At 37.6% G+C, this 19,523-nt stretch overlaps 1 protein-coding gene across 2 annotated transcripts in view; it reads left to right on the top strand.

Annotated features, from left to right (window-relative positions):
• The first annotated feature begins 1,239 nt into the window (after nt 1-1,239).
• The window catches only part of HPSE2 (heparanase 2 (inactive)), a 564,230-nt gene continuing 545,946 nt past the window's right edge, over nt 1,240-19,523 (top strand). For both annotated transcript variants that reach the window (XM_073552816.1, XM_073552817.1), the window contains exons 1-2: nt 1,240-1,601; nt 15,247-15,401. In XM_073552816.1, coding sequence (XP_073408917.1) covers nt 1,333-1,601; nt 15,247-15,401 — 424 coding nt within the window. In that variant the 5' untranslated portion in view covers nt 1,240-1,332. The remainder of the gene's footprint in view (nt 1,602-15,246; nt 15,402-19,523) is intronic.

A 19,523-nucleotide genomic window follows, 5' to 3' on the forward strand; every position in this document is an offset into this window, starting at 1 on the left:
CCTAAAATAAACTCTTATAACAGGAACTATATTACCCGGTATCCCTATGAGGATAATATACTGGATAACCTTGTAATTCCTTTTTTATTATATATATTGTCATACTTTAGAACCACATTAGAGAATCTTCTTTTACATATCAGGATACTGCAGTGATTTACTGGCACCTAATAGGGTTTTCTCACATTCCACCATATAAGGTGTAATCCCCGTTATATTCTGGTGATTATCATTGTACACAGGATCATACAATCAATGTAAAGGGCAATAAAGTTATATGTAATATAATAAAACAAATCAAACTTTTATATATTGGATGAAAGCAGTATGGATACCAACTGGTCCATTTAGGGATTATTATTTTTATTTTATTTATTAGGATTATAAAATCTCTCTCTCTCTCTCTCTCTCTCTATATATAATGGGAAAATGACCTGAGTTATCTGATAGCCATTAAAAGCGAAGTTAGGAGAAAACAATCTATGGACACTGCGCCATAGTCTCTGTCTATCATTAGTTTTGATGTTATAGTCTGGCAGTGAGGGAAGCAGCATTCAAAGCAAGCAGAAACCATAAACTCTGCCATCATGGTCTGGGGATGATCGTGCATGTCTGCATCACATCTAGTCAGTAGGATCCATGTATCCTGCTCATAGCTGGAAGGAGAATGGTCACAGGGCATGCACACAGTCATCACAATCCACACAGCATGCCAAAGGCATACAGCCATTACCATCCACAGATACACATGGAATAGAAGAATATATAGAATAAATAGAATAAATCCACAACGAAAGAAAGCAATGCCTGCTATGGAGTACATCTATACCCAGGGATCAGGCACCTTGCACACCTAATTGTCGCATTTTATGATAGCAATGTGTTGCATTTACTATGCAAAAATAAGGGTCTTTTTGATGGCAGGCAATGCAATTATTTTTCTTTTTAATGTCATGCAATTTGTCAGTATCGGCTGGCACGTTGTATGATCTACCCCTGGCACCCAGGGGGTTAAGGATCCACCTTACCTTCTCAGCAGTGGGAGCAGAGGAGCCCGCAGCCTGGATCTCTTAAAGGGGCGGCGCTGGGTGACTGGGACTCTTGGCCCAAGCTGCTTAAAGGCTGGTCAGGGGCGTGGGTTTTCCCTCCAGCAGCACCAAAACATAGCAAAAAAAAAAAAAAAAAAGAAAGAAAAAAAAAAAAAGGTCTCCGTGACATGCACTTGAGATAAGGGCAATTAGTTTCCCAGTGAGCCTCCTCCTGAGCAGGATAACGGTGCGTGCAAGACCAGAGCGATCAAAGGGTTCTCCTGCCTTCTTCCTCTGCGGCACCATGATCCTGATGCCCCCCTGCTCCCATCCTCTGGAGGTCTACCTGCTGTTCTCATTACTGATGATCAGGATCCCAAGGGGCTCAGCTTCCCCTCAGATTGGGGAAAGGAAACTCTTCCCTGCCTCCAGGTCCTCCTCAGGTGTGAAGGGAAGGACATTGATTCTCCTTGATGTCAACACCAAAACCCCTCTCAGGACTGTGAGTGAGAGCTTCCTCTCTGTTCAGCTGGACCCCTCTATCATCCGTGATGGCTGGTTGGACTTTCTAAGGTAAGCCTGCCCCACCACATTGCTTTCATGTCATGCTATGAAATCGATACTTCTATTTCTAAACCATTTTTCCCCTCTTTCCTTTTTTTTTCTTTTCTGTAAGCATGTTCTAATGGAGAACAGAACTGGTTTCCATTAAGATGCACATGTTTGCAATGTAAAAAGCATTTCAGAAATTTATCAGTGATGACTGAAAATAACCCTTCTGCTTGCACATAAGAAGCAATTAGGCATCTTGTAACTTTGCACAGAAGATGACTATGAGGGGACAGGGGCCACAGAGGTGGTCAGTACATCTGATGCTGTCTAGAAGCAAAGCAGTGGAGAGAGCAGAGCCTGAGAGCCTCCACACACTGCTCAGCTCCTCAGAACTCAGATCCTGTCTGTTCTCTGGCTCCATAAATATAAGAAGCCAAAATCTCTCTCTCTCTCCACTGTTGTTTCTGAGGCAACTGCACAAAACATGTGAACTGTAAAACCAGTTTAAAGCCACTTTGATCATTAAAGTTCCTCTGGTATATAAAATCACACAGGCAGCAGAATGTGTTCACTCTTCCAGTCTGTGATGTGAGCCATTACTGGAACCTGCACCCTGCTACACATGCAGCAGCAGAATTCTTCCTAATGTGATCCATAGCTTGCTGCAGGTTACACATGAATGACTGGGCAAATGGGAAGGTTATATACTCAGATATTAGAATCCAGTGAGGTGTGAAGGGGAATGTCTGATCTGTAGCTATTTTATTATATGCAGTGTTATTTAATTCACTTCTGGGTTTTTCTTTCCAAAATGTATTTATGTAAAATTGCATCATAAGAAGTTAATGTTTTTTTCTTAGAAAGTCATAACATAACGTAAGTCATGTAACTGGGATTAATATATAGGCAGATAGATGTGAGAGAGGGAGATAGATATGAAGATGGATAGATATAGATAGATAATAGATAGATGATAGATAGATAGATAATATATAGATAGATTATAGATAATATATACATAGATGGATAGATAATAGATTATAGATAATAGATACACAGATGATAGATAGATGATAGATAGATAATAGATAGATGATAGATAGATAGATAATATATAGATAGATAGATTATAGATAATAGATACATGGATAGATAATAGATAGATTATAGATAATAGATACATAGATGGATAGATAATAGATAGATTATAGATAATAGATACATAGATAGATAGATAGATAGATACATAGATAGAAAGAAGCCATGCCACATGAGCTGATTAAAGTCCCCTTTATTTTTGGTACTAGTGGAGTGCTGCCTACTTTTTACTTTTTTATATATTTTGCAAAATTAGATATTTTGCTTGGGGGGCCTTGCACCCACCATTCCAGTGTTTCAAGTGGGGTGTTTGTTTTTCCTATCAAGATGCAAAGATGGATAGATACATAGATATATAGATACATAGATGGATAATTGGTTAGATAGATAGATAACAGATAGATAGATCGATCTATAGATAGATGCATAGATAGATAAATGCATACATAGATAAATGGTATATAGATATTACACATATAACTTTTCTCATAAACGGATATAGGCCATGTTCACACATTTCATTTTTGCTGCATTTTTTTGTCTGCAGGGTAAACTTGCTCTAAGAAACTGCTACAAAAAAAGGTTTTGCTCTGTATTTGCTTTGTTTTTATGTTTAGTGCCCCCTCCCCCCAACAAAAAAAAATCATTATGAAACTTCCTTAAGGTTTTTGCACTAAAAATGCAGCATTACACAAAATTGGTATTTATGTATGTTTTTGCAAGATAGATAGATAGATAGAATATAAATCTTAAAACACGCATTGAAAATAATTGATAGAAATAGTGGTGAGTTTCTTTATTGACCATATGTGAATGCCATATCATTTTGGTAGTTAGATAGATGATAGATTTATATATATATATATATATATATATATATATATATATATATACATTTTCTCATAAAGTCATTTGCTGTGACAAAGTCATGACAAATTGGGATGTGTATGTGTGCTACTGCAAAATAAGTAGATAAATAAATAAGAAAAGCGACTTGACAAAGGTTCGCATTTCGAAATGTCACCACAATGGGCCATTAAAAATCGCTTTGTACACTAATTTTTATTGTGCTTCCTCTAGTTGCTTTTCTTCTCTGGATGGTTTGGTTGTTGTGAGGCTTTGCACCCTCATCACCTAGTGCTGCTATATCCTCTTTCATTAAAAGATAGATATGATCTAAATAGTTAGATGTTAGTTGAAAGACGTATGATAGAGATAGATAGATAGATAATAGATAGATAATAGATAGATAGATCTGAAATATATACACAGGCTATACATATTAGATGGCTATATAGATAGTAATGGCTATAGAGATAGATAGATCTACAGAGATAGAGATTAGAAAGATAAACAGATAGAGATATGAGTTACATAATATCCAGTATATGTGAATGTTAGAAGGATAGATAAATATATATTACATTCTGTAATAGATCCCATTTATTTATTTTACATCAGATTGATCCAGACTTGCACACATTCTTATTATCAATTCACTGGGTGATCTTTTTTTTCCCTATTAAATGATTGGAAATTTTCAATCCTCTGCATTTACATCAGCATTTTTTAAATAACATTTCTAATATGATTTTGGTAAAAAAAAAAAGAGATCCCATCTAAAGGGCAGAAATTGATGACACATCGCCTCCTTTCCACTTACCTTCTCTTGAGTTCTAAAGAAATGAATGGGATTTTCTTATAGACCCATTTTTAGATAATTAGCCAGCTGGTTTCATGTCATCCTTGAGTAGTACAAGCTACTACAAACTTTTCTGGCTAACAAAAAGTATTAGATGGTACTTAGAAAATCATAGTCCATACAAATATTGTAAGAAAACTAGAAAAGCCAGGGAGATTCCCTTACAGATATCTGAATGATCAGACTAATATCAATCAATTGCAGCGTGTAAATGTTTATTGATCTTATCAAAATCGGTCTCAGAAAATTTATCTGCCGCACTTAATAGTTAGTCTGATCATCAAATTACAGTAATTATATCATGTCAACAGCATCTGAAAGATCACAGCGCTATAAGTAGAATGGTTTCATCTTAATGAATGAGGAAGGTGAGAATTGGTTTCATCCTAAGAAAATATCTTGTGGGTGTATATGGCCAACTCAGACCAATTTCATCATCTGTAAGATCTGTCTGATGGATCAAAAAAAATCTGTGTTTGTAAACCAAGATTAAGGATGCAAAATCTATTCTTCAGCATTCAACCATAAATAATGGAACATATCCGCTAAAGAACTATGCTCGAAAAATGCAGATGCTCAGCCAAAATCTTGCACAAGAATGACCAGTACAGAAAGAATTGTTTCTGTACATACTGGGGCACATTGTTTTCTATACAAATATGGGGACATATTGTATCAGATGGCAGCTCCACATGCCATGTAATTCTCCACTTCTACTATTCTCATACAGCTAGCAATCAGAAAAGACCTGACACCATGGGCGATGCTAACTTCAATTTCAGTAGTTGTAGCATAGATATTATCTTTTTTGTTGTACACATTAATATCCTAATTATGTAGGTATTATGCTTCTAATCTTACATTCTGCAAACTTAAGGTACTGTCACACTTAGCGATGCACCAGCGATCCCGACCAGCGATATGACGCGGTCAGGATCGCTGGTGCATCGCTAAGTGGTCGCTAGTGAGCTGCCACACAGGCAGATCTCACCAGCGACATCGAAGGGGTCGGGGGTCGCTACTTACCTGTCACAATAGGCGATCCTGACGTCCTCCCGCCCGGCTCCACACTCGTCGCTTGTCTCTCCACAGGAAGCGGCGCAGGAAGCTGACGACGAGAAACAGTCCTGGACGTTCTCGCGCGATCAGCGATAACCAGCGGGGGAGCGGGTCGTTGGTAAGTATCACACATAGCGATATCGCTAGCAATATCGCTATAACGTCACAAGCGATATCGCTAAGTGTGACAGTACCTTTAGAATTTACAAGATATTGTTTGTTGCAATCAGGTCTGGGCAAATCTCAAAAGCCAAATAGCCAAAGCACCCAAAAACTGCTCATTGGCCAGGCACATTTTGAGTATTTCTCCATTTTGCATGCTATGAATATTATTATTACCTCCCAGAGATTAACCAAATCTTTTGAAATTTAAATTCGCAAGCAAATTTTACCCAGAAAATGAATTGTCCGCAAATCACATGTACCCTGATTTACCTGAAAAGATGAGTGTAACACTCTCTGGTCTCTTAGGACTGTATCCAACCTCTTACAAGCTCTTTAACAATAAGGCAGCCATTATAATGTCAAAATGACTTCCACATATACGGCTGTGGGTAAACAGATGGTAACTGTTCTTCGCTGCTGTGCTGTCACACTATCTGTACAGTTTATTCAGAGTTCTTTGGTTTTTCTCCCTATCTCTATTGCTAAGCTGTGAGCTGTGACATCCCATCACTAAACAAATTCACCCCAAAATTGTTGCAGAGCTGCATTCTCTGCCTCGGCTTTTATTTATCTGATAGGCTGTGCTATGCTATGTGATGAGCTATACTATAATCATGGCCAAAAGTGTTGGCATCCTTGAAATTGTTCCAGAAAATAAAGCATTTCTCCCAGAAAATTATTGCAATTGCATGTTTATTTCCTTTGTGTGTATTGGAACAACACAAATACAAGTGGAAAAAAGGCAAATTGGACATAATTTCACACACAATCCCAAAAATGGACCGGACAAAATTGTTGGCTCCCTCAACTTAATAATTGGTTGCACACCCTTTGGAATAAATAACTGCAATCAATCACTTCCTATAACCATCAGTAAGCTTCTTACACCTCTCAACTGGAATTTTGGAACACTCTTCTCTTGCAGACTGCTTCAGGTCTCTCATATGTGAAGGCGCTGTCTCCCAACAGCAATTTTAAGATCTCTCCACAGGGGATGAATGGGATTTAGATCCGGACTCATTGCTGGCCACTTCAGAACTCTCCAGCACTTTGTTTCCATCTATTTCTGGGTGATTCTTGAAGTATGTTTGGGGTCATTGTCCTGCTGGAAGACCCATGACCTAGGACACAAACCCCAGCTTTCTGACTTTGGGCACTACATTGCGACCTAAAATCTTTTGGTGATCTTCAGATTTCATGGTACCTTGCACACAGTCAAGGTACCCAGTGCCAGAGGCAGCAAAACAACTGCAAAGCAAACTCCACCATATTTGACTGTAGGTACTGTGTTCTTTTCTTTGTAGGCCTCATTCCATTTTCGGTAAACAGTAGAATTATGTGCTTTACCAAAAAAGCTCTATATTGGTCTCATCTGTCCATAAGATGCTTTTACAGAAGGATTTTGGCTTACTCATGTATAGTTTGGCAAACTGCAGTCTAGTTTTTTTATGTCTCTGTGTCAGCAGTGAGGTCCTTCTGGGTCTTCTGCCATGGCGTTTCATTTCATTCAAATGTCGACAGATAGTTCTCGCTGATACGGATGCACCCTGAGTCTGAAGAACAGCTCCAATCTCTTTGGAACTTGATTGGAGCTGCTTATCCACCATCATGACTATCCTGTGTTGCAAACTTTCATCAATTTTTATCTGCCGTCCATGTCCAGGGACATTAGCTACAGTGTCATGACAAAGCAACATTAAGATCTCTGGAGATGGACTTGTATCCTTGAGATGTGTTAATATTTTTCAACAGTTTGGTTCTCAAGCCCTCAGACAGTTCTCTTCTCCTCTTTCTCTTCTCCATGCTTAGTGTGGCACACACAGACACACAATGGAAAGACTGAGTCAACTTTTCCCCTTTTTATCTGATTTCAGGTGGGATTTCATATTGCCCACACCTGTTACTTGCCACAGGTGAGTTTAAACGAGCATCACATGCTTAAAACAAAGTTATTTACCCACAATTTTGGAAAGATGCCAACAATTTTGTCTGGCCCACTTTCGGGATTTTGTGTGAAATTATGTCCAATTTGACTTTTTCTCTATGTTTTTTGTGTTGTTCTAATACATGCAAGGGAATTAAACATGTGTAACAAAACGTGTGTGATTGCAATAATAATGTTCTGGGAGAAATGCTTCATTTTCTGGAACAATTTCAAGGGTGCCAACACTTTCGGCCATGACTGTATGTGATGTGATAGCTGCAAGGCATTATTGGGAAGCCCGCTTGGTAGTGCCTGAGGTCTTTTGAGCTTTCCCTGGCTGATGCAATCTTCTGCATTGCGTAAAAGTAAAAGCGGTCACTTTTCGCTATTTACATTAATTTGAAACCCATATTGTTCAAATTCCCCAGGTCCAGTGAATTTCCAAAAATTCTACAAGAATTTGATTTCATATCTATCTATCTATCTATCTATCTATCTATCTATCTATCTATCATAATAATCTTTATTTTTATATAGCGCTAACATATTCCGCAGCGCTTTACAGTTTGCACACATTATCATCACTGTCCCTGATGGGGCTCACAATCTAGATTCCCTATCAGTATGTCTTTGGAATGTGGGAGGAAACTGGAGTACCCGGAGGAAACCCATGCAATCACGGGGAGAACATACAAACTCCTTGCAGATGTTGTCCTTGGTGGGATTCGAACCCAGGACTCCAAGCGCTGCAAAGCTATCCACTGAGCCACCGTGCCGTCCGTACTATCTATCTATCTATCTATCTATCTATCTATCTATCTATCTATCTTTTTCACATATGTAGCTGATAAATGTAATTTAACGGTCATTACAAATGCAACGGGCAGATCTACTAAAGCTACTTAATATACAGACATCCTTAGTTTAGACCAGGAAGCCTAAAAACGCAGCACATTTATCATCGTGGATAATACATTTAGTGCATTTTAATCTTTGCTGATTTGGCTGATTATTTACTGATATAATTTTTGTACAGACACTTTTCTATGTATTTATATTTACTATTGATTAATTATATATTATTATTATTATCGCTCTACTTTATATAACCATAGTACCTTGTGATCTATACTAACTACTTTGGGGTCCCACTGTGGCTCACCCACCAATTTTAACCTTTGTATTTACTAATTTATTTATCATGGCGCACATTTTTCTTTTTTTTTGGTTACATTTTAAATTTTAGTCTAACTTTACAAGACTTCTTCTTGGATTTCTTTGCAGAAAAAAACGTAAAACAATATTTTGTCTCATCCTAAGTGAAAAACTCCCTAATCCAGCTAGAAAATTGAAACAGATGAACCCTTAAGCAGAGTGGCATATTTGGGGGGTTTATTTACACTTTAAACCCAATTAGACATTATTGGCCAGAAAATGTGTCAGATATTGATGCATTTCATGACAAACTCATTAGTAAATTTGCTCCAGTTTTGCAGAAAGTTTGACAACAATTTGAGCCAAGTGAACAAAAACACTTTTCTCTAAATGTAATTTCTTTTAAATTGTGGTTAATAAGTAGAAGAAAAAAAATCTATTCTAAACAGCTGGAATAAGTGTTATTGTCTCATCATTTTCCTTTCTGTCAGCAGTGGACGCCAAACTGATTCCTACCGTATGTATAAAGCAAGTAATCCCATTATCATATTCCGAACACTGAGAAATATTATTTACTTCTTGTGATACTTTGTTGCTCATCGTTAAAACGTTCTATTGTGCAATCGCTTTTATTGATACATGTGTGTTCTAAAGGTAGAGAAATACATTGTACATGTTTGTAGATATTGTGTCCTAGTCATTTAAAGTCTTGCAAACGTGATACAATTCTGTCATTATGTTGTTGTATTGTGAGATGATAAATGGCATTTGGATGTTTCATTTCTGATTGTATGAAATTGTATTTCTAGACATTCAATCTATTTATTATGCTTGCTTATAGAGTGCTAAAATGTTATTTAGCACTGTACAGACATTGTCATCACTCACTGTATCTATAGGGTGTTTACAATTTAAATTCCTTATTATTATGTGTTTTTTTGAAGTGTGGGAAGAATGGGAGTATCCAGAGAAAACATTGGGAGAACATACAAACTCCATGCAGATTTTGCCATTCTTTGGATCTGAACCCAGGACCCCATTATTGCAAAGTTACAAAGTTACATTGTTGCAATCATTGAATCATCATGGTCAGAAGGATATTTTAAGCTGAGAAGTATTGTCAGGAACTGAAAGTAGAAGCAGTATTTAAGGGGTCCTGCACATGGACATATTACAAATGTGTGTTGTGTAGCTACTGGACCACATTGTACCTCTTTATGCCTCACATTTTATATAGAAGGTGAGAAAAACATAGCATGATATATTCTGGAGTTAGTCTTCCCTTAAATTATTTCTTCCAAAGGATAATATGGTACTTTAAAGCGACACTGTACCTACCTTTATTAATAGAGATCATACTCCAAAGAGCTAACGCTAATCATCAACCAACAAGAAAATCATTTAGACTGTCACACTGAAACAGTTTAGTTTATTTTACTTTTTTTCCAGTTATTTCATGAATGATCATCATATTTATAGGAGAGAAAAAAGTGCATGTATAGCCACAGAAGTGAATTATATTCACAGGATTGGGAACCAATTTTCACATTATTGGGAACCAATTTCTAATATCTCTTTGCACATAAGCCATCTAATGACCCTACTGACCTGATATTGGAAAACATTAAATCGGTGACAGATCTTCTACAGTATATTTAGGTTTAGTCCTTAGTATAAGTGAGGACTAGACCTATTTTAACTCCTTTTTATTCTTTATACTATAATGATATTTTAGTTTCTTTCTGCTCTGTTGGGTGCAGTACATTAATTCTTTGTTGGATCCCATTTTTTGTGTTACATTACATTTAGTTACAATTATACAATAGTGTTTTGGTGTCCATATATCCATACACACTATATAACTCCCAAACCCTTCCCATAAAAGACAAGGAGATGTCAAGAAAATGGAAATGTAGTAAAGCACATTTTATACTTGTTTCATGTCACAATATGGAATATTTGTAACAATATATGTAGGAAAATGCAGATGAAAATAAACACAAAAATAAAAAAACGACAACAACACAAAGCTTAGAAAATAAACTCACATTCCGGACATAAATATTGAACAGATACATTTGTAAGTTCATGTCTGTTTTCTCACAATGATTATGAAGCCTTAAACCAATGGCAAAGTGCTTACAAATCTCACAAATAACACCTACATTATTTCATGTAGCATAAAAAAGGATTTTACATGGTGGGTCCTAATCATTTCTATGACACAACAAGCAGCAAAAGTTCTAAAATTTGCAATAATCCAGACACTAATCAGAGCGATGTTCACAACACTTTGAGTCTTCATGTTTAGCATATAAACCAAGAAAAGCTATAGATGCGTATACCAAATATATACCTGAGAAATCCCCTTAAACACTACGGGAACATAGCCTAACTTAGACCGCAATGCAGAATCTGTAACGAGGTCCCCATCTATCTGACGTCTCATTGATAATAGTAAAACCCTTATGTGGGCAGAGACCCCTGCACAATAATAGAAACACAACACAATACTAGTATGAACAAGCCATTGAATCATAGAATCATAGAATCATAGAATCATAGAATCGTAGAGTTGGAAGGGACCTCCTGGGCCATCTGGTCCAACCCCCTGCTCAAAGCAGGATTCGCTAAATCATCCCAGTCAGATGTCTGTCCAGCCTCTGTTTGAAGACTTCCATTGAAGGAGAACTCACCACTTCTTGTGGCAGCCTGTTCCACTCATTGATCACTCTAACTGTCAAAAAGTTTTTTCTAATATCTAATCTGTGTCTCCTCCCATTCAGTTTCATCCCATTGCTTCTAGTCTTTCCTTGTGCAAATGAGAATAAAGTTGATCCTTCTACAATGTGACAGCCCTTTAGATATTTGTAGACAGCTATTAAGTCTCCTCTCAGTCTTCTCTTTTGCAAACTAAACATTCCCAAATCCTGCAACCTTTCCTCATAAGACAGGGTTTGCAGACCGGTCACCATTCTGGTCGCTCTTTTCTGAACTTGCTCCAGTTTGTTGATGTCTTTTTTTAAATGTGGTGCCCAAAACTGGACACAATATTCCAGATGAGGTCTGACCAAAGAGGAGTAGAGGGAAATAATGACTTCACGTGATCTAGACTGTATGCTTCTGTTAATACATCCTAGAATTGCATTTGCCTTTTTTGCTGCTGCATCACACTGTTGACTCATATTCAGTCTATGATCTATTAGTATACCCAAGTCTTTTTCACATGTGCTGTCACTTAGCCCTATTCCTCCCATTCTGTATATGCTTTTTTCATTTTTATTGCCCAGATGTAGTACTTTGCATTTCTCCCTGTTAAAAACCATTCTGTTAGTTGCTGCCCACTTCTCCAGTTTATTTAAATCTTTTTGAATCCTCTCTCTCTCTTCTCTAGTATTAGCTATCCCTCCTAGCTTTGTGTCATCAGCAAATTTAATCAGTTTACCCTCAATTCCTTCATCTAAATCGTTGATAAAGATGTTGAACAATACAGGGCCCAGGACAGAGCCCTGTGGTACCCCACTTGAGACATTCTTCCAACTGGATGTGCAGCCATTTACGACCACTCTTTGGGTCCGATCACTAAGCCAGTTATGAATCCACCTAACAGTTGCCTTGTCCATTCCATACTTAGTCATTTTTTCAATAAGGATTGTATGAGAGACTTTGTCAAATGCTTTGCTGAAGTCAAGATATACTATATCTACAGCATTTCCTTGATCCACCCAATCAGTGATACCGTCATAGAAGGAAATTAAGTTAGTCTGACATGACTTATTAGTTACAAACCCATGCTGACTCTGTTTAATCACTTCATTCTTATCCAGGTATTGACATACATGTTGTTTAATAATTTGTTCAAAGATCTTTCCTGGTATAGAAGTCAGACTCACCGGTCTATAGTTGCCTGGGTCCACCTTCTTCCCCTTTTTGAAGATAGGAACAACATTTGCTCTTCTCCAGTCTTCTGGCACTTCTCCTGTTCTCCAAGAATTTTCAAAGATTATGGAGAGGGGTTCAAAAATTTCTTCTGCTATCTCCTTCAGTACTCTGGGGTGTAATTCATCTGGACCTGGAGACTTGAATTCATTTAGGTTAGCTAAGTGTTTCCTCACTATCTTTCTGTTTATAGATATCCTGGATTCTTCTATTCCCTTAATAGGACAGTGAATAACAGTTGATGTTACATTTCCTTTCTGAGAGAAAACAGATGCAAAATAGGAATTTAAAAGTTCAGCCTTCTCAACATCCTGTCTTACCATTTCATCATTTTCATCCTGTAAAAATCCTATAGCATCTTTGACTTTTCTTTTACTTTTGACATATCCCCAAAATCCTTTATTATTGCTTTTGACATCTCTTGCAAGCCTCAATTCATTTTCAGCTTTAGATAATCTGATTTGTGCCCTGCAGGTTCTGCAGACAGCATTATATTCTTCTTTAGATATGCCTCCCTCTTTCCATTTTATAAACATTTTTTTTTCCTTTTTAGCATGTGCTTAAGTTCTGTGTTCATCCATCCTGGTTTCCTTAAATGCTTCCTATTCTGCCCTCTTTTCGGAATTGTTAACAACTGTGCTTTGAGAATTTCATTTTTCAAGATTTCCCATCCCTCCTGGACATTTTTGTCTTTTAGGATATCCAGCCATTGGATCCCTCCAATTCTCTTTCTGAATCCCTTAAAATCTGCCTTTCTGAAATCTAACCTTGACGTCTGAGTCTTCACAGGTCTTCCGCCTCTAGTTATCCAAAATTCTAAAATAGCATGGTCGCTACCTCCTAGGGTCCCAGCCACTTTTACCTCCTCAACCATTTCCTCCCTGTTTATAAGGATTAGATCCAAGGTAGCAGTTCCCCTTGTTTTCTCCCTTACCTTTTGGAAGATAAAGTTGTCAGCAAGAGAGGATAAGAATTTCCTTGACCTGTTAGTTTTGCCTGAGAGAGATTCCCAACAAATGTCTGGATAGTTGAAATCTCCCATGACAACTATGTCATATTTTTTGGAGAACTTGGCCATTTGATGCATAAAGAGTTCATCCATATCTTCAGCTTGCACAGGCGGCCTGTAGTAAATGCCTACAATGGTGTCCTTTCTATTGTTCTGTCCTTGTATTCTTACCCAAACAGTTTCCACAGAACTCCCAGTCTCTGAAGCTTCAATCTCTGTGCAGATATACGCGTTTCTAACATACAATGCGACACCTCCTCCTCGTTTATCAAGTCTGTTTCTTGCAAATAAGTTGTATCCTTCTAGTCTTGTATTCCAAGTGATGATCTAGTGATTATTGATTTAGAACATTTTTTTGGAGGGGAAACTAAAGTGGAACAAGAACATTCCTTCTTTGAGGAGTTTTTGGAGGGGTTTTTAATTTCATGTCATGAAATGTTTACTGAATTGTTTTTTTTTTTATGTGTTTTGGGTTATGTTTCCAACGGTGTTTTTTTCAAGTGAAATCCATCGGATTCGCCTGAAAACGTTCCTCAAAAGTTCCTCATAAAATGGATATAGTGCACAGCAATGTCAAAACAACATTACTGTGCACAGTACATGTTCCAACATTTACACGCCGTCATTTGCGTCATGACACGGCATCATTGACACATTATTGCAGCTGCCAAGTTTTCCCAGGCGAAACCACTTTAGTGAAACGTCAGCGGTCATTTTTCTTCAGGCGGCTTTGCCATCGTTCTTGTGGCGGCTCCATGACCAATGTCTTTCCTACTATATTTTTCAGCATTTTCCGAACCGTGAAGCTGTTAAAAGAAGTTCCATTAGTCGGAACGTATCGTTTTGATGCTGCTGATCATTTTGTTTATATTTTGAGGTTCTTTTTCATGCGAAATCCACCTGAAAAAGATATCGAGTGCCCTAAAGGGAGTTTTTTTTTTTAAGCGCTTCTTGCAGCCTTTTATTGGACAATGCTTAGTTTAGAGCAGAATCTATCAGGCGCCCACTTCAAAGAAGTGACATGCACTTTCTGTTTTTTTTTTCCCACAAGCTGTTATTCAGAACCTGAAGCGGAATAAAAACACTTCAAAAGAGTGAACATGTGAACAGCAAAGTGGGTTTAGAAATAAATAGAAAGAGTCTTTCAATTGTTTTTAGGAGTTTTATAAAACCGATCTGCTCCTCAAAACCCTTGAAAGAACCCTGTGTGTACATCGCCGTAGAGGTTATCTGGATCATGTACGTGTTTGCTGTTGCAGATTGCTTGATTTAGGTCACATAGTGTGGCGCATTTACAGATTCTTATCACATTAGGTTACAAATACATGGCATGTGGCCATTTCGTTCCATATATCACGTCTGTGACCTAACAAATCTATAACTTATGTGTTAACCACCAAGAGAATCTCACATCAAAGCTTTATCGTCAAGCAAGTGAACATTGTGCGCAGACTACAATTCTCTCTATATTTATTTGTAAGTGATTTCCCCCATATATAGTTCCCTAGAAGTCATATAATCAGACAAGGTTTCTACTTGGAGTTACCTTGTCTTATTACATCGTACATAGAATATATGTTATTAATAAATAGAATGTATTGTCTTTTCTTCCTAGCTCCAAAAGGCTTGTAACTCTTGCCCGAGGTCTGGCACCTGCGTACTTGAGATTTGGTGGCAGAAGAACTGATTTCTTGCAGTTCCAAAACATCAAGAACCCAGCAAAAAATAGAGGACCTGGTCCTGACGATTATCTGAAGAACTATGAGGATGGTAAGTTTTTTTTAAAGGGGTTTTGCCACCTAAGTCACTTAGGACATATACACAGGAAATGCTATATATTTTGGGCAGTTGGGGGTTCTTTCCCTAGCATGTCAACGTATTGCAAAATTGGGAGTCCCCATTGCATATTTGACTGCATTTTTTGTCATGATTTTCCTAAAGTCGTTGCAAAACCTCAGCATTTTAGCTGTGAATTGCAAAAAGCACTTTAGAGGATGCAACAGTTTTGTTATGATTTTGAAAAGTATTTTTGCTAGAGGGTTTAATTAAAAATTTTGAACCATTTAGCTTCTATAACCTCTAAGTATCACAGCCTATAGCAGTACATAGCAGACTTCATAATGAGTTCCCAGTGTATCCATCAGAGAGCTTGCTTTGACAGTTTGTAACTCTTATCTCTCCTCCTCTCAATCATCACCTAAGACATTTAAGGCACTATACCTGGGAGATACCAGCTGTGATACACAGCTTAAAAGGGTTGTTCACTATTCAGACAACCCCTTCTAAATCCCTGTGTTGCCCCCAAGAAAATAATAAAACATATACTCACCTCTGGTGCCGACATGGGTTCCAGCGGTGTCGGCATTGACTTTCCTGGAGATTGCATGACGTTATTGTGTCACGCTATCACTTTGGCCAATCAGAGCTGGCTTCACTCTCCCCTCCAACAAATCAAGACATTCGGAAGAAGTGAGAGATCAATCTCAGCTCTCGCTTTCTATGTATGTCAATTACGTCCTTAGTAGAGAGGATTGAATCCAGCGTTGGTTGCCAACAGTACTAGAATGGTGCCTGCACCACAGGGAATATAGGTGTTATTAGGGATTCAGAAAGGGTTGTCTGAGTATTGGACAATCCCTTTAAGCCCAGAATGTAATTTTATCATACGTTCGAAAGTTAAAAGTCCCCTATTTTAAAATTAATTAAAGAGTAATAAAACTTTTAGATTTTTTTTTAATAATTTTTGTCCACCATGGAATGTTATGAAACTTTGCAAATCACTTTATTAGGAGTTTTGTCTACATTCCTTTAAAACCAATGGCATCTAAGTGACTTCCAAACCCCGGCTTTTCCTCAGTCTATTTGAGTCCTTCCGTTACACTGGTATCAGAATGTACTCATTTGGAGTACAGATGATGGCAGTGAAAGTCTCAGCGCAGCTCCTGTGTCTCAGTAACTCTAGGGAGAAGCTGCTGCCAGAGATAGTTCTGATAGGCCCAACACTCAGAGGAGGAGAAAGCGGTTAATCCTTTCACTAAATAAAAAGCAAAACCCATCTACCCCAAAAATGTAAAAATGTAAGCTCAATTCATAAGAAAAACAAGTCCTCATACAGGTCCATCAAGAGAAATAAAAAAAAGTTATGGGTCTCATGAAATGGCATCCCAAACCAATTTTTTTTTTCAGAATTCCAATATTTCTTCACTATTTAAATAATAGAAAAAGTTATAAGTTTAGTATTGCCCTAATACTACTGACCCGGAGAATCATGTCGCCAGTTAATATTTACAATGGAAGCCATGAAAACAAAACAAAAAAAAAGGTAATTTTTTTTTTTTTTTAATTTCACCACAGTTGGATTTTTTTTTTCCATTTTCCTTTACATTGTATGAATAAAATGAATGGTGTCTCTCAATACTACAACTTATACCCATAAAAAAGAAGTCCTCATTGTCCATATAGCGGGTAGAAACCAGCTGCACCACTCCAGGTGAATGATGGTTTCTGCTATGGAAGAGATGTGAAAATCCATTTCCTCTGAAACTCCGGAGTGTTTCAGAGAAAATATACTTGGCTACAATTGTGTAGCGAGACTCTGATTCATGCAGCTCTTGGTTTGGTTAAACTCTTCCCAACCCTCAGAATCCAGTACAATAGTGACTGCTGGATTCGCATAAAGTGAATTGCCCAAAATTCAAATTTGCCTTAATTTTGGGAACTCCTCAATTTGATTAGTTTAGAATTGATTTGAATTATCTCTTCTGGCCATAAATTCTCTTGGAAGATAGTTCTGGAGAAGAGAGATAAGAGTTAACAGTTCCTGATGTTAGACAATCTCAGTGGAGCATCCACTGGTAACTCATACTGCAGTCTGCTATGTACTGTGTTGCATAGAGGCTGTAGAAGCCAAACAGTTCAAAATTGTTAACAAAAAACCCTATTGAATTTATTGTTTGCATAAAACTTAAAAAAAAAAAAAAATGTCCATATCCTTTTAAGATGTGGCTAAGGATTGCATACTTGACTTTTGTTTTTGTTTTGTCTTCTACTTTTGTACTAAATGCTTGTCAATAGTTAGGACTCATTCACATGGCAGATTTTAACGTATGAGGGCTATCGGTGGTCTTCACGGTTAGCATTTGTACCTGCGATAGTGTGTGGGGTCATTCACATGTCTGTGACTGAGAGGTCTGTGGAAAATCACGGAGACAAGTCCGGTTTTGATCTGAGGGTCGGATCAAAATCGACGATGCAAGTCAATGGGTCCGTGAGAAAAAAAAACGGATTGCACTTAGATGATAGTCAAGTGCGGTCCGATTTTCCAAAAGAGAAGGTGGAGAATCTTTTTTTTTTTTTTTTAAATAATTTCTCCATATACAAGAAAAACGAGTGGCACTCATAGCATACTGTGATCAAGATAGAATCAGAAAAATTGGTCTGTTTTTTTCTCACCGAATGTGTGAATGAGCGCTTAGAAAAAGAGCTGCTAATGGGAAACCAGCCTATTATGTAAATGTTCTGGGGAGCGTTTGTATTAAAAAAATACATATAGGGGTCTTCTTGTTTCTTCTTTTTAAAGAAGCAGAGTAGTAGAATATAAAGAGGAATATAAATATATAAATATTATCAAGAAATTTCTGTATCTTTAGACATCGCTACTTTGCTCTTCTCACCACTGTATCTCTTTGGGAGAGCTATGCCGTGACCCATATTTTGCACATTAGCTGACAATGTAGGTTATTGTTGGTGCCTCTCCGCTTTACTTTACTTTTATCTCTTTTATTTGGTGAAATATGCTTTCTTCATTTGTATCTTCATGTGCACGGGTTGCAACAAAGGAAAGTAGCAGCCTCTCACCATGAACCTTTCTGCAGAACTTGTTAGTACGGCTCTGAAGTTTTCATCACCTAAATCTGGAACAGAGCTTCAGCAACTGTGTCTGGGAGAACAGGGGGAGGGCACATGTGGTGCGTATTTAGGAATCAGTAAATCAAAAAAGGTGTGGTAGGGGTTATTTCCTGCCCCGCAAATATAGAATTATTGTTTACTACAAAAAATCCTCTCAAATTTATAGCAGGTTTCCTCTAGGTATAACTCCGACCACAAATTATCTGTCCACACTTCTAGTCTGCTAAGGGTTATGCCGAAATCAATCTTTAGGGCTTCACTGCTGAGGCGAATACAGTTTTCTTTTTCCTCTTGACAGCTAAGTTCACCTAGATGCTACATTTTACAGCTGAGGTTATGCAGCCCCCAGGGGGCTTTGGTCATTTAATGCATTTAAATCCAGTATTCACCTGTTGCGTCTCAGTTCAGAGCTTAGTAACTGCTTTGTTAGGAACATGTTAAAGGGAAGGTTTCATAAGAAATTGACCTATTGTTTAAATTAGGTTTTTATGTTAAATTACCGTTTTCAGATTTTTTTTAAATTTTATATATAATTTTTTTTTTTAAATCAGAAATCTTCAATTTTTACACTTGTCACTAGGCCTAATACTAACCTTCATACCTCATGTTATTTTCATCAACCACAGTGACATAGGCAGCAATGGCTCATTGACTTAACAGGAGATCTCTCTAGGCTTGCTTTAATCTGGGCATAGGTCATTGTGCAAGAAGAGGGAGGAGGCGAGCTGTGACTTCACCTATGGTGAATGGTGGATCCTGTGTTATCTATTGTATATAGAGGTGTTATCAGTCATTGTACAGGAGGAGGAGGAGGTGAGTTGTGACATCACCTATTTTGAATGGCAGATCCTGTGTTACCTACTGTATATAGAGGTGTTATCACTCATTGTAATCCTGTCTGTGGTGATGATAATGAGCAGGGGCACAACTACCTTGGTTGCAGAGATCACAACCGCAACCAAGCCCGTGCAAGTGGGAGGTCTT

This window comes from Dendrobates tinctorius, unplaced genomic scaffold, assembly GCF_039654945.1.
Source record: "Dendrobates tinctorius isolate UK_male_01 unplaced genomic scaffold, ASM3965494v1 ptg000196l, whole genome shotgun sequence".
Taxonomy (NCBI): Eukaryota; Metazoa; Chordata; class Amphibia; order Anura; family Dendrobatidae; genus Dendrobates; species Dendrobates tinctorius.